The sequence below is a fragment of the Anas acuta genome, chromosome 1 (assembly GCF_963932015.1).
Source record: "Anas acuta chromosome 1, bAnaAcu1.1, whole genome shotgun sequence".
Lineage (NCBI taxonomy): Eukaryota > Metazoa > Chordata > Aves > Anseriformes > Anatidae > Anas > Anas acuta.
This window is the reverse complement of record NC_088979.1, coordinates 152,465,001-152,482,113: the sequence shown is the minus strand read 5'-3', so window position 1 is coordinate 152,482,113 and position 17,113 is coordinate 152,465,001. Positions and strand designations below refer to the sequence as shown.

Genomic DNA, 17,113 nt, shown 5'->3' with positions numbered 1-17,113 from the left:
CTGGATGAAATAGGGTGAAATTTGGTGATTTTTTTCCTGGGAGGAAAAAAAAAAAAAAAAAAAGCTTAGGCTAGATGGTTTGTATCTATTTTTGGTGAGTTAAGGTATGTTTCCTGGTGAAAAATCTAAATAAACTTCATATAGATTTCACCACATTTTCTTAAAACAGTAAAAGTGAAAATTATTGCTTTGTAAATGCTCTCCTATGTGCTAATATTATTCTATATTATTATTATTATTATTATTTAAAGCTATAACTTTACACAGGTCTAACTCTGGATAAACCTTTTTGTAGTCTAAATCATATTTTTAAATGTCTGTGTTACTGTGCCAAATTATACCTTTCCTCCAAAGATGCACATAATAAAAATATTTTGTTTTGAAATGTAGTCTTTATGTCCTGTATGTAATTGCTTTTCATTTTACCTTTAACTTTAAATGTTAACTCTGCAAAAAGTTATTGTTGCCCTTGTTTTAAATGCAGTAATGAAGCAAAACAATGCATTTTTGGCTGCTCCTTATATAACATGTCCCACAGTATTAATTTAGATGTCTATAAAGCTAGGATGTGTGGCATGGCAGCTGAAGAGGCTGAAAATTATATCCTTCACTGCATTATTTTTTATGAGGTGGGGAAAAAAAAAAAGGCGCAAGAAATAATCAGTTAAGTTGCTATAGGTATTCTATTTTATGTCCTCAACTAATTCTAATCTAAGGTATCAGAGGAAAAAAAAATCCAAATTCTTTGTGGATATTGAGGGCAGCAAGTCTGACCTCTGCATTTCCATCATCACAAGCATTTTTCACTAAAGTCTGAGCAGCATAGGTCTAAACTCCAATGCATTTTCCAGATAGTCCCTTAAGAGCATTAATTTCTATAGACATGTTTGAGACAAACATCACTATTGCACATGCAAAAATTGCTTTTTAGTATTACATAAATAATACTTTCTATTGAGAAAAGTTTTCTAAACAATTCTGAGTACAAAATGGAAAGATTTTCTACAGTGACAGCAGATAATGATTTTGTGCATATTTTAGACCTATTTATGTGTAGGCCACTGCCTACTGTTGACAACCCAGCAAAATATGTTAAATATAACTTGAGTAACTTCAGTCTTTTCTAAAATTATTTTGGAGAGCAGGACTGTGTAGCTGTCCAAATGTCTTAGGGCATTTTCAACAAAGATCATGAAATGCTGTATTCCCTTACACCTCTGTTTAGTGTGTAATGACCTGTAGCAAATTCTAAAATACTGATGTCAGTATTCAAATTATGCATGGATTTTTCATCTAATTTAACTGCCTTCTATGTATTCTTCAGAAGAAACAACTTTGTAGGAAAGACTGATTAGCAGAAAAGAGAGCATGAAGTGTTCTCTTTACATATGAATGGATTAATCTACTTCGAGATGATATTGTTGTTAATGAAGGAGTCAGATTTTTCAACAGAAATTATAAGCATCCCCACTGCAATATTGATGTTTTAAAGATCTTGGTTCACAGATAACGTTTCATTTTATGTACCTGTGAAATTTTGTAATAGGTTTTGTTATATGAAGAAGGGTGACTAGACTGAATCCCAGTGTCAAAGGTTAATCACCAAAGAACAGAGTTCAGTTTCACTCTTACCACCCACAAAACAGCCTGAGATCTGTTGCACCTCTCGTTTTTCTGCTATGAGATTCCTGTCAGTATCAATAAGCATATATACTTTATTTTGAAATTGTTATAAGCTGTAAATTGTACTTTATGAAGAAAATAATAAAATTTTTGTAAAGTAATGCTTAACGGAACATGACAAAAAACTATGGAGAACTGTGATTTGCTAATTCCTCTTTCTTTACTGTTCCCTCAAACCTGCTGTGCAGCTGTGAAGCAATTGTTTAAATATACATTAAAAGAGCAGAAAGCTAGATGTTTGAAATCTATTTTGCAAATCTCTTCATATCTCCTTTTTTAATCTGACAGAAATATTTGACTTAATGAAACCTTGGTCCCCCATGATTAGAGACACTGATGGTTTAGTGCTTTGGTTTTATCTCTGAATAAATGATTACTGGAGAGCATAAAATCCCAGTTTCCTCCAAATCTTTTCTCCAAACTCCTTGAAGATTAGCATTTTCATCAAAATGAGCATAAACCTAATCCTATATATATATATATTGTATATATATATATGTAGTTCCTTATGTGTGTATTTTAAGTATTTCCAGGGTGTTCTAATTCATTCTAAAAAGAAGTTAGCTAGCCTTACTCTAATGTAGAAATGTAATCTTCTTTTTGGTCCATTGTCTGGATACTGTGCATAGTCAGGGAAACAAAGGCATACAATAAATTCATTACTGTAGAACAATAACAGGACTTTTTCCTGCAAGAATTTGTGGAGATCTTCTTCCTACTTCATTGCTCTGGCTACAGTTTCCACCTGCTGGATCTCCCGTTTCTCCTTACTGCCTTTCTCTAGAGCAGAGGGAGGCTCAGCGTTGCTTTTACTACCTCACACTGACCAGAAAATTTTCCATGATAAGGACTGTTTCAGTCCTTAATACATAAACTCTTCCATATGTCTTCACTCAGACAGTTCCCACTCTAGACCTTAAAGTGTTTTCCTACATGTTACTTCACATTAGAAGAGCATCACAAACTTTTAAATAACAGTTCATTATATAAGTCCTTAAAGATCTTTCCTGTCACCTTCAATACTGATTACTGTAAAGCAAGTGATGATGAAATGTGATTCTTTTACATCCTTTTTTTTTTTTTTCTTTCAACACTTTGGTCTAAATAATTTGAGAAAAGGAACTAGGAAATCAGTGAAAGTATTCATTCTACATTTTTTTTAGAAGTTACATTCTCATTTTTATACCTGTTGCCTAAGTTTTCAGACTTTTGCATTTGGGGTGAAACTCTCTTCTTATTTGCATAACCAAATTTGTTCTAAACTTAATTAAAACAAGAGGACTACAGATTATTTATTTATGTATTTATTCATAAATTTAGGAGCCATATATTGCATCTTCACATTTGTATTTGAGTGCTTTTATTGCACATTTTTACTGTTCATTTTTATTGCATTACCACATTCTTGACAGAGCTCCAGTAAAGGACCAGTACTCCATTTCATTGTACAAACAATAATAAAACGTGCATCCTGCTCCACAGCATGTTTAGTTTAACAGTCTTGCAGCATCATTGCTTGTACTGCTGTGGAATGGAGGGCATTCCCATAAAGCAAAGGTAGCACAGTGACCTGTGCAATACATGTGGCAATCATCACTTACTCCTTTTTAGCATTGTAGGAGCTCTGAGAATATCACAAGAGTCAGGCTGATCTGGTGCTTTCTGAATATTCTTGCTCCTGAAAGCACTGAGGTTATTTTAATTGGGTTTTACTGTTCCTACAGAAGAAAAAGTAGGGTGCAATCCAATAGATTTCATGGGCATGATTATCCATTTCATAAGTATTGATAGATAAGCACAACTAAATTTCATAACTTGATTTTTGACAGCTGATGGCTGTTGCAGTGTCTAGCCAGGTGCACCATGTACCAGGCAGTTATGGTACACTGCATAAATCCTGGTATGTTGCATGAATCCTAGCAGGCCCACCATGTCATAACTCCATGCTGCGGAGTTAAATTTGTGAGTACAAGCCCTTACCCAGCTGCATGCCTCTTGTTTTTGTTTGTTTTGTTTAGTTTTTAATAGACTGGGACTGCAGGAAGGGAAGGAATGACAGTGCTCTGCATAATGGTCCAAGTCTAAATGACAATAGGACATACCATTCAGGACTCAATACAAAATGCAACTATTCTGCAGTTAATCAGCATGTATGAAAAGTTTCCATTTTCATGTGAAATTCAGTTATTATTTTGAGGGTCTCTACAATGCATTACACTCAACAGTAAATAGTGATCATGGAGTATGCCTGACATTTCTGCAAAACAGCGAACTAGATCAATATGTGACACAACCAAAGTTGAAGAACATGTCTCAGAGTTATAAACGGATATCTTCTCTATTTTATCCCAGATAATTACAGAATAGGAGAATTCTAAGTTTCTAGCACAGGTTCCATGGATTTTTTATTTACCACCTATTCCTCACCCAGAGTAGAATAAAAGAAGAAAGGGACATGGCAAGACAGACAAAGAAATACCAGTTAAGGGAAGAAAGCAGGGATGGCAGGAACCAGAGGTGTGGCTGAGCATATTTCACAATAGTTTGCTTGTACACATGAACCTCCAGGAGATTATTAAGCCAGAAGGTTACTTGTACATGTTTTGCTTAGAGATTGTTCACAGCATGAGATTTGACACTGGGATAATTTCAAATTGAATTCAAAATCATGTATTTGGCAGCCTGTTTAGGTAGCTTACAAATCAATGGCATACAACGCTTATAGACCTTGGTTTCATAAAGTTATGTTAGCAAATGCCTTACTTTAAACACACTAACTTGTTAAAGTAAAGAACATAGCATATGTTTAAAGTTACGCTTAGCTGATTTGCATTATAGGGCTTGCTATTGCTTTTACAAAGAATATCATTGAAAATTTTAATGCCTAATGTTTAATTTGCTCACTGCCTTTTCATAAGACATCAAAAAGAATATATCACTTCTGTTTGATCTGTTATTTTGGGATTCATAGGCTTTGAAATATATGCCATTTTACTATGCACTAGATGTATAAATTCAGGTTTAAGAACATAGCTGATTATCTTTTCATCTGCATCAGCTTCAGGGTCATTTGACATTGTCAAATGAGATGTTCAAGGGGATCAAGATAATATCACTGCAAGAATCAGTCTTGTTGATTCTTTATCCTTAACAATCTTCTTGTGCATCCATCTTGATGAAAATACAAAACATACCAATTTTGCTTCGTTTATGATCTGCTGGAACAATATTTTATTATTTAGTTAATGTGCTTTTTGTAACGATTAAGCAATTTTGTGTTTATTTGTTAAACATTACTTGATTTGTTAAGAACATCTACATCCACTAACTCTCAAAACAGGTATTAAATAGTGTAACGAGATCACAGTATTATGTTTTATGCCTATTACTCTCCATAATGAAAATTTTAATGCATAAATTGGCCTTACATGCTACATTTGAAGAAAAGATTTTAGTTAATGACTTCAGTCAATAAATAAAATCAACTTTAAGCTTCAATACGTTCATGTTTATTAATCAATATTCTAATTAGCATGAACCAGAATATATATCATTTGCATTTTCATATTAGATCACCTCAGCCCAATAGTGCACTTGAGTATTCTCGAGGTTCATAACACAGTTAACTAACAAGATGGTAAAAGCTAATGTCTGTGAGCTGTGTCAGCAATAACATGAATTAAGGGAATGAATATACATGATTTCCACTCAGAGGTCTATATTGGCTCTCATTTGTCATTAGACAGAGCAAGGTCCACAAGTCTGACTAACAGAATCTATATTTCATGGACAATACCAAGAAAATTATTTACATTTTTATACTGGTCTGCTAACTGATAAAATTGCTTAGTGTTAAAATATTTGTGAGAAAAATAGGAAGAGAGAGTATGCTGGGAGGAATAGATATATCTTGGTAAACATTTATCTCAAAAAGTACACATATCATTAGATTTTTAACAACTTTTTTTTTTTAATCTGTTCCCATCGTATGTCTGAAACAGAAGTGAATCTAGAAATAATTTTACTTAGGATCAAAAACATAAAAAATATTTCAGTTTTGATTGAGAAAAATAGATACAATTCTTTTGGATATTGAATGATGTCTTGAATGTCAGCATTAGAAAATATTTAATAATCTTTATTCATATTTATAGGTATTATCAATGTATAGGTGGAATTACTTTGTACAGAGCTTTGTACAGAACTTATTTTATTTGGTTCAATCTGTGAGAAATGATCCGGTTCACTTAACATTGCAGCTGGATGGTGTACTTTTATGTACTTTTATGTACTTTTAGTTGCGTAATCCATGGATCCATAGTTACAAATATACACACACACACATATATATATATATATGTGTGTGTGTGTAATTTCTTTGCATTAGAAAATGGCTATCAGTAAGAATGTCAATGAAACAAATATTAACATTTTTACTGAAATTAAATGGGTGTTTGGGGTTAAGTTTCTGAAATTTAGAGTTTCATTCACTCTACAGTACTTTGATTTCAACAGACTGAGTTAGAAGGTTTAAATTGGGATTTCCTCTCTTTGTGAACGTCGATCAGGGTTTTGATACTCTTAATTGTAATTTTGGGGTAAGGTTCATTTCTTTTCTGGATTTTTATTCATACCCTATCTGTTGTATTTTCATGTTCTGTACAATCAGTAACACAGATGGTGATTTTAATACAGATGCAGTATATGGAAAATCTAATAAAACTGACTACACATACAGAATAGTGGGTTTTTCATAGCAGACATGTCCACTTAAAATAAATCTAAACTCTTAAACTCTCTAGAATACACTATACAGAGAAAGCATATAAAATTTTATTTTGGGAAGACTGTTTTGACTCAGATAAATATATTAATGTAATCAGAGGAGGAAAATGGATTTGCAGTGTAAATAGCTAATTTATTTTACCTTGAGCATTGGTAGTTATCAATTAAATGCTTATATACTAAGAGTAAATACATAAAACCCTAGATGCACATTATTTCAATTATGTTTTTTTCAATGTCTTGGATATCAAAAATTTGTTTGAATGTACAAATATATATATGTGTATGCACACCATGCATAAATATATGTTTGTATATATATATATATATATATACAGAGTGTGCATCTATAAATATATGTGCATATATACATATATGCAGGGTGTGTATAAATACAATATATGTTACATATATTGTAGTAAACAATGAAGATCTGCCAAATCTGTTCTCAGTTCTGGTCAGCTGGAAATAATTCCCTCTGCTACCAAAGGACTCTTGGGATTTTTTATCCTGGTTTGGGTACATTACAAGTGTCTTTGTGAGAGTAATAATGAAAGCATAATAATTTTGCTACTATTTTGTTGAGCTTGGTTTTAAAAAAAAAAAAAAAAAAAGAGAGAAATTAGTCAGTAGCTGTCAAATACGTACTGTGATACAACCATGTAATTGATATTTGTTATTATATTTCCATTGTGCTAGTCTATGTAAAAAACAGTTCATCCACTGTATCATGTTTCACTGTACAATTTTTGTGGCAAATTAAAAGTAGCACCTTTTTGTTTACTTTCATAAGAGTTTCTGAAGAAAATGTACTGAAATGTACCCAGTAATCTTCCGTGAAAAATCCTGACAGATTTTTTTTTTCATAATAGTAACTGCACAATTGCTTTAAATGGCTTCTATTCTGTTTACAAAGCATTACCAGTATATCATAGAAATAAATGGTGCATGCTGTAGACCATGCGCAATAGCAGAAAGCAGTTATTTGCACGATAAAACTTAATTTGGTTCAGAACTCGTCATTATGAGTGAAATGAAGGAGACTAATAAAGCCTTATTACCAGCACAAAACATTGGTGTATTAGTACATTTAAAGCATAAAAATGGCTGCCAGTCCAGGCACTTGGTTCGGAAAGAGACTGTGCTCACTGATGGCCTCAGAGGATGTAAGCTCTGAGCTGACCCTGCGGCCAGCTGAGTGGGTCATGGGCCAGCCATGAGCTGCCACTGGACCACAGTACCCTGGTCACAAACAAAAGTGCCCTCAGAGACACGATGAAACATTGACACCTAGAACCTGTCAATAGGTATCGTGAGCACCGACCACCAACAGTGAAAGATCACAAGCATGGTTAGTAGTCTCACCCAGTGCCGTATCTCAGTGTATGACCTCCCCCTTTTGCCACCTGACTGACTTTTTAAGCCAAGTATCTTTTACAATGCCCCTCTGATCAGGTTGAATAACATTGATATAAATCTGAACATAAATTCTCGAGCCGCATTAGCCAGCACATGCTGGCTTTCTAGTAATGATAGGGCAATGCTTCTTGGCCACTAAGGAGTATAAGCATATAGATTGATTTATTTATTTTATTTTCCTGCTTTTTTAAGCTCCGTAATGCACAAATATACAAGGTCTGTTTTTGTTAGGTCTACCACTGTCTAATCAACAAGGTTATAAAAATTTCCTCATGAGGTTGCTCTCACCTTAATGAGGATTTCTTCATAGTAATGAAACCTAAACATCAAGTATTAATAGAAGGTCAGTAAACTCAAAAATGAAGGGATATAGTGCAAAAATATTGGAAATATGTACTATTCATAACTCCTACCATTTTTTGTCTTTGAATAAAGTAGTATTTTTCTTGACATGTCAGGATATGTTTTGGCTCAATTGTGTAAAGTTTCTGGAAAGCTCACTAGCAAGAAAATGTACTGGAATCCAGACAAACATAACATAAACCTAGCTGAGGTTGTCAGTCAGGCATGAACACTTATTTTAAAAGTGAATTTTCAAAATGCTACAAAAGCCCAACTTATAAATTTGTCTGATTCATTTAAGTAGTTGAATGGAAGAGGACAAACTGCCAAGTTAAAAAAAGAAAAAAAAAAAAAACACTATGTGTTTTTCCTTCACCATACTGAGCCCCCAAGGGGGGCTCTTATTGCTGAAGGTTTCAATCCCTACCTTGTAAAGTTATTTCTGCAATCTGGAAAGTTTTGGTGTTTTTTTTTTGTTTGTTTGTTTTTTTACTTTTCTTTTGTTTTCTCAAAGTGTGGCTAATGTTGCTTACAATGCTGCACAGTCTGTAGTTATTTCAACTGTTGTGAAAAAAAAAAAAATTATAACTGTGTTTTTAAATATAACTGTTTGGAAAGCTCAGAACCTACACTGCTGAGTGGAAAATCTAAAGAATTTTGGCATTAAAGACAACTTCAAGAAGATTAATTTTTATCTGTTGTTTTAAAAGGTTCTTTATGGATTTATGATGAGTTTGGTTTATTAAGCCAGAATGTGTGTTTGTTAATGTCTGTAAAATTCTGGAAGGTTTTAATTAATTTCATCTTATAGAGCGACAAATCCAAGATTCTGCATTTGGTTGTCTGTTAAAAAAGTAAATCACAGAATCACAGAGTCATCTAGGTTGGAAGAGACATAAAATAAAATTTTTTTCTTTGCCTTAATATTTTGTGCTACAGGAGAGGAGAGGAGAGGGGAGGGGAGGGGAGGAGAGGGGAGGGGGGTAGAGGGGAGGGGAATACTTTTATTAGGCAAGTTATGGGGAAAGAAAGCTACACAGAGACACGTTTTTATAATGTCTTTGTCTCAGTAATTTACAAAGCAGATGCATCAGACAATGGGTCTTTTCTTAAGATCAACCCTTCTAAAACCTCTCATGAGCCTTACACAAAAAGCAAGGTACTCAGAAGCTTTAATGATTCTGTTCCTTGGAAAATGGCCTGGAGATCCATCATAAAAGACCACATTGGTGTAGAGGTAATCCTACTTGTCCCCTTACTGGTGATTGCAGCAAAGCAGATTTTCTGAAATAAAAGGGTGGACTGGAATCCATTAAAACTATATGACCAGGAAGCGGGGAGAAGAATAGATGAAACAGTTGGTGCTGTTAGTTGAAGTTAAACTATTCAGTTAACTAAATAGTTAAAGTTGATGCTTTAAGTAGTATTTGTGATTTATTTTATTTTTTAAATAGCTTTTCAAAAGCAGTACAAATTTGCTGTCATTCTTAAGATTTTAGAGCTATGTATTTTAATGTGTGGATACGTATTGCAGATCCTATGAGTCTTCATAAAGAGCCATGTCACAATGGAAACTAAAGTCCATTGGTTTAGTTTATTTATTTCACTTTTAATTCTTGAACCTGTCTTTCAATTGCATCTACTATTAACTAATCAGAAATGTTTGAACTGTGGTTTCAAATAGTCTTTACCAAGTAAAATAGTCTTGATCTGCAAGACCAAAATTTGATGAAAAATTTAAATTCCAGTGTTAAAAGAAAGTTCACAACTACTGAGATTTTAGAATGTGTGAAGTCACAACAGAAATTCCCAAAAAACAAAACCTGCAACAAAAATGGAGTTTCAGGTTTGGTTAAATTGAATGAAAAAAAAAAAAAGATTTATTTTTTTTTCATTTCATGTTATTCACTGGAAAGATTTTCCTTTTCTGTTGATAAAAATTAATTGCTATCTGCCTTCGGGGATTTCTTTATCCCATCTACCAAAGTCACACTTTGGTGGGTGAAGTTTTCATTATTTGACAAAAGTTGGTGAATCTTAGACTTTGAGCTGCTGTTGTCTAGTGAATGGTGAGAATGTGGTTAAGTCACACACACATCCTCCCTGTGTTTTTCAGAAGGACTTTTCAGAAGTTTGTATTAAGAAAAAGATTCCTTGTGAAGGCTTAGATGGCAGGGATCTGAATGTCTGCCAAAATAACCTAAGTTGGTGCCTTGTATCACAGTTGGTACTGAAATCAAACAGGTCTTGCTGAAACATGGATCAAGCTGCTAATTCAGAGAATATTTTGCAGTGCTCCAAGTATGACTTTTCACCACAGCAGGTGCTGGGTTGGTACCTCTGCTTCTCACGGTGAGAGCCTGTGATCCAGCTGCCTTTGTACAGGCCTGTGGTTGCAACTGCTGTTGTGCTCTTAGCTGGGCGACTCTGTGGTTTGGCACATGCAAGGTTTCCTCCAGGAGCTTGCAAACAGTGACAACGTGATGTAACTTAGAATTGTTTTCTTCCATGCAAAATATGTTTTATTATGCCAAAATTTACACAGAGAAAGTGGATGTGAAATTCCAGAGACCTAACACAGACCTCGCATTGCCTGGCAGGCCTCAAGGTAGACCTGCCGTGGCCCCCACTGCTTGCCCTGGGCATTCAGCCATCCTTTTCTTATGGCAGAGCCATTCCTCATGTGATCTCAGTTCCCAGCAGCTGCCTCAGCTGGAAATTGCTGCCAGTGCCTCTTGTAACTCTTTTAGCAGATTAGTCCATTTTGATTTCCAGTCTCTCCACTAAGCTAGCAGTGCTAAGGCTGTGATGGCCTCTCCCCAACAACAAGAACCACTTCTGTGTCTAAAGGAATACTCTTTGACTGGGTCATGATTTTGCCTTTCCTGCCTGGTTTCTTATGCCAGGGCAGGTAACTCAACATAAACAAGTGCACAGGGAATGAATGTTAGGTCTTCAGGCATGTACATCTTAGGCATCATTAAAAATTGAAGTTTTCAGTTGGAATATGTTTATAGACTAGAAATAGCTAATCTTTTTGCCAGAAAAAGATTTAAAATCTCAGTAAACTTTTGATTTATAGGAAAAATATAACTGCTCATTCAGATCACTTGCAACTGTATTATAAAGGGAGATTTCCATTGAAATCTTATCTTACCAGTTTGAGTACTTATATACCTATACAGAGTTTTTGGCTGTGATTTCATGAGCTGTCTGTCTTGCAACCTAACAGTAATTTATCCAGTGTTGTGAATATATGAAAAAAAAAATGCAGGTAAGTGTACACTATGCAGTACTATAATTGCTACTATTCAGCAATCATGAGGCTGCAAGTGATAACATAGGAGAGGGATAAAAAAGCAGGAAAGCAGTGGATGGAAAGATACCACTTTGATAATTTGTTTTGCTTTTGGTTTGTAAATTACAATAACTTTGTAGATTGGAGCAATCTGCTAATAAATTTCAAATATTTGTCCCTTTACCTGTGAATAGGTTTCCTCTGCACTTTGAAGAGTATTTACCCTCCGTCTTCAACAGAAAATGTGTTCCTAACACAAATATCATTCTTGAGATATCTGGACCACTAGTATTTTAATTGTCCATTGTGAGGGCAGTTATGAAGACAAGTGAATTAATGGTTACAAGGAGTTAAGTATCACGACAAAGAAAGTGATAAAGATACTTTTGTAGGTAGTAGAGGCTTGGAACCTAATATGATCTCTTAGAACAGTGGAAACAGTCATTTTTAGCTACCAATCCAAAATTGTAACATTCCCTGCCCTCATAATGGAGAATGCATTTCTGTGCCTTGGATATCAGCATTCCTGGTCTTGCATCACACAAAACTGTGTTCAAGTGCGAAGTTGTGAATGGCATCTCCTGGGCATGCACTTATGCTGCTTCTGATATCCTGCTGATAAACTCAGACTGCAAGGATGTAGGTACAAATGTCTTAAAGTACTGCACCTAAATCTGTCACACCTCAGCTGACAGAGTCATTAAAATTACAGTAAAATTTGAAACTATCCAGTGGCTTTCTAATTAAATATTCAAAGTCTCTTTTGAACAGAATTATTAAAAGATTTATTTTTACTCAAGAAGAAATACAATTAAAATTAATATTTTGACATATCTAAAGTTTTTATGCAAGTCCTGTTCTTACAATTTACAGCAGGCATTCAGGTGACCCCCATTGAATGAGGGGCATCCTTTCTAAACCTGCCTTGAGGAGCACATAAAATATGACATAATTGCCTTTGTTTGGTTTTAAATGTCCCATGACAAATTCTCTTTTCATAATACCTAGCTTTTACTCAGATTCACAAAAGGTTCAATTTGTTTTTTAATGAAAAGATTTTGCAGGTGTACGTTCCATGCTGTGTCTTTCCTCCATCAAAGAATGAAAGAAGTACAATGTATTGTTAATACAAGATCCTGATGATACACAAGAGTGATTACCATTATAATTCTTTTCAGAAGTTATATATAAAATGTCAAGAAAATTCACATGCATTTCTATCCCTGTAACTAAAATAAAATATTAATAATGACAAATCCTGTCATTATTCCGTCATAGTACAATTAAAATAATTTCAATCAATCATCTTATTTAAATGTCTCTTAAAAGTCTAACCAGTGGCTTCTGAAATGCTGTGTTGAGATTAATATAAATTAGAAATATAATTTGGAAAAAAAAAAAAAAAAAAGTGAATTTATGCTTATGAATTAGGATTTAAATTCCATTTAGGTAAACGGCATAGGAAACCACCCCAAAGCATCCTTTTTTCCATGCGCTACACCTAATTATTACCATATAAAATGATAGACATTAATTAAACCTTCACATAAGCTATCCCTCTCAAAATTAAAGCAAAGTCAAAAGATGGACTGGGAGTTTAAATTATGTTCTCAGTAGACTGAAATCTGATATTTAACATTGTTTAAATATAGACTGTTATGATAAAATAATGTAGGAGGACATCCAAGTAGTCAGTTTCACTGTTCTCTGAAAGACTTAGATGAGAGCTGGATGGAAAACTGACATAATATGTTCACAAGAAGTTTGGCTCATCATACCATCCATGTAGAAAGAAACACATTTTTGACTGGACTATTTCAATTTAAGAAAAATATAAAACTAATAAAAATAAAAACCTTGTAGGTCTGTCAGCTGTAGCAAAGTAGAAAATGGGAATCAGAGTTTAATTGGCTAGAACAGATTTGTTTCAATGTTGAAAGATCAAAGAAACAAGTTCAATAGTTTAAGGTAGGAAAAGTATATAACAACTAGCTTTTCAAAGGCCTGAAATCTTTGACATTTTGACGCCAAAAAAGGTCTAACATTGTTTAATTGATCCAGCTTCTTACTGTTTTTAGGGGACTGTATAACACTGTATACGTTGTTTAGAGCTTCTTTTATCCACAAAAATTAACTAGTTCTAAAATTCGTAAAGTTAATAGTAACTTAAAAACTTTGAAGTATAAAAATGAAATAATCAAGTCAAAAATATTTATCACTGTTTTAAATATCAGAAAGAATCCTACAAAAATAAACACCTGTAATATTTTATCTTTATGTGTTTATTAATTAATTTAAATATTTTTATATCTCTACATACAAGTGTATATTCCATGGAAAACAAAATTAAAACAAGGTGATTACAGTAACTACATTTAAATCCTTTACTGGCAGATGGTTTTAAATACAATTTAATTAACAAAAACATTGAAGAAAAAGTCAATAGAGAAATTGATTATGCAACTATTTAAAAATCAGAATAGTATTTTATTTAGCCTACATAGAGGCCTTATACTTTTGAAAGCATATAACTAAGTTTATTTGTCTGTACTGTTATACACACTGAGAGGAAAAAAAGCATCCATGAGGTAACTGGAGCAATTTTCCCCACCACATCTGAGGAGTGGGCAAGACCAACTATACTGTATTATAGAATCATAGAATGGTTTGGGTTGGAAGGGACCCTAAAGATCATCTAATTCCAATCCCCTGCCACGACAGGAACACCTCACACTGGACCAGGTTGCTCCCATCCAACTTGGCTTTGAACACTTCTATGGATGGGGCATCCACAGCTGCTCTGGGCAACCTGTTCCAGTATCTCACCACCTTCACAGTGAAGAATTTCCTCCTAATCTCTAATCTAAATCTACTCTTTTTTAGTTTAAAGCCATTATTCATTGTCCTGTCACCGCAATCCCTGACAAGGAGTCCCTCTCCAGCTTTTCTGTAGGCCCCCTTTAGGTACTGGAAGGCAGCTATAAGGTCTCCCTGGAGCCTTCTCTATTCCAGGCTGAACAATCCCAACTCTCTCAGCCTCTCTTCACAGGAGAGCTGCTCCAGCCCTCTGGTCATCTTTGTGGGCCTCCTCTGGACTTGTTCCAATATGTCTATTTCCTTTTTGTGCTCTGGTCCCAGAGCTAAAACAAGACTGAGATCTCACAGGAGCAGAGTCAGGGGGAGAATCACCTTCCTTGACCTGCTGGCCATGGTTCTTTTGATGCAGCCCAGGATACAGTTGGCTTTCTGTGCAACAGGCACACATTGACAGCTCATGACACGCTTCCTGTCAACCAGCACCCCTAGGTGTATATAGTGTAATAATACATGGTATATAGTGTATATATAGTATAACAATGGTATAGTATAGGAATATATCATATATATAGTATAGTAATGCTATACTATAGTATGCTATACTAGCAGCATACTTTTGGTTCATAACATGATTTTTTTCCTTAAATTTCTTCACTTCCTTGATGGAATTAATTTTGCTTCTATTTAGCCATCATAATGCAAGCACCTAAATTTAATATAATCACGGGTTTTCAGTCAGGAGAAAAGATATGCATGTTGTTCATCCCACCTCTTTCAGACACAGAAGATCTGCTGACAGTGTTTCTCTCTCCAACTTTTACAGAAGGGATCAGATAACCACTTTAATCTTAGCATTCAACACTTTAGCTTTTCAGTTATCCTGCTCTGTGCCAGCCAGATAAATTCAAGATTTTCAGCTCAGCTATTGTATTTGTACCTTAAGCCAATGGATGATACAGGATACCTAAGGGCATTTTTGCCCTAAGTAGAGTATGCTCTGTTGTGGGGTCACAGGCCAGGATTTCAAGAAAAAGTTTTTACATGTAGGAAATGTACCCAGAATATTCTTCTTGTAATTTATAGTATAAGATACACATTAATAGTAACAATGGCTTCTCCTAAGGATGTCAGAAAATTTATAAACCTAATGGCAAGGGCTCTGTTTTATCTGGTCCCTTACCAGTCATTATTCTCTGATTCACTCCAAATCTTACTGTGTAACACACCCAGCAATGTTCTCCTACTTCCAAGCTCTGAGGTACCCTGAGCTGTCAACTACAAAATCACTCTTATATTGTGTTCACAGTAAATTAGTTATCTAAAGCCTGGAATTATAATGAGGTAATGAATAGCCTCTCAGGAAGTATAGAACTGTACAAAGGTCTGTAGAGACCAACATGCCTGTGAGAAGAAAGCAAGGTTAAGGAACATTTTTTAGGTTTTAGGGTATCTTCATCATATTAAGCCACAACATTTAGAAGGTTCCAGCTAGAGAACTAGTACTCTAGATTTAAATTTAAATCCACAACTCTTTTTCATTCTTCTAAAAGAATATATATATATATATATTATTGCAAATTTTCAATTTATTTGACTGAGTTTGGCAAAGTTAGTAGGGATCCAAATTTAGACAAGATAAAAAGCTATCTTAGGACTTAACTATGGGAGTACTAGCATCTCTGCAATTTTACACTCACTTCAGATTCAAGTGACATTGAAATATGTTACTGTGGTCCGGTTCAAAAGCTTTGCAAGTGTGCTAAATAGGAAAATAATGTCTGTAATAGTGATTTAGAAAAGTAATCTAAAGATTTGAGGACCACATTCAGAAGCTAATGAGGAAAAAACTATGTGATATGTTTTATCATATCTTAGGAGGTAGTACTTGGACTTGAACTGAAGGTTCTGACTGTCCAGTTTTCAATAATTATGATGGTATTCATGCACATTTATTTTTATTAATGTCTTCTGTTAATTTAATTTAAGCACATATGACTTCATCCTCAAGAATATTACCCTTTTCTTTTTCAAAAGAGAATTTAGCATGAAAACCACTAAGAATTATGCCAAATATTGTTGCCTTGTAGTGTTACATAATATGTAGGTAGTTGAAAAGCTTACTGAAGACAAGACATACTTTGTAAGAGGTATGTTAAACTGGATTGCATAAACATAAACATAAATACAAGGAATATGTATGTTCTTATTTCTCGGAAGCAGTACTACTGAGTTTTATCAATCCTGAATGCTAGTTTGGTAACCATTGTGTTCAATGTGAAAGAATAATAAAGATAGAAGATAAAGCAAGACATAATGCTGAATATCCTGACATTCTGTCATTCCTTTGTATCCTTAACACTCCTTAATCATTAATAATATAAGTTTGTTTGCTTGTTTGCTGTGTTTGTTTTTTTAAAACCTCTCTGCATGTATAGACCTAATTTTGCAGATGCTACAAATGGCCAATTTGGTATCAAAATGTCACTAGATTTAACAAACCACCTGCTAAGTGATTTTTGGTTTTCTTATACATATGACCATTTCCTTTCTATCTTTTGCAGATTGTAGCTTTGCGCGAACAAAATGCACATATTCAAAGGAAAATTGCAGCTGGTGAAGGGCCTGCTGAATCAGAGCATATTGAAGGAATGGAGCCAGGGCAAAAGGTTCATGAAAAGGTATAAAATACTAGTTTTCACTGGAGCACACAATCTATATAAGAACTGATTCAGTTTAACACTGTAATGTGAATATGGTGTAAGTGTAATG

The 17,113-nt window shown here is 34.2% G+C and overlaps 1 protein-coding gene across 14 annotated transcripts in view; it reads left to right on the top strand.

Moving 5' to 3' along the window:
* PPFIA2 (PTPRF interacting protein alpha 2) overlaps positions 1-17,113 on the top strand; it is a 334,088-nt gene that overhangs the window by 232,884 nt on the left and 84,091 nt on the right. For all 14 annotated transcript variants that reach the window (XM_068667342.1, XM_068667351.1, XM_068667357.1 and 11 more), the window contains one exon: positions 16,906-17,022. In XM_068667342.1, the coding sequence (XP_068523443.1) occupies positions 16,906-17,022 (117 nt within the window). The remainder of the gene's footprint in view (positions 1-16,905; positions 17,023-17,113) is intronic.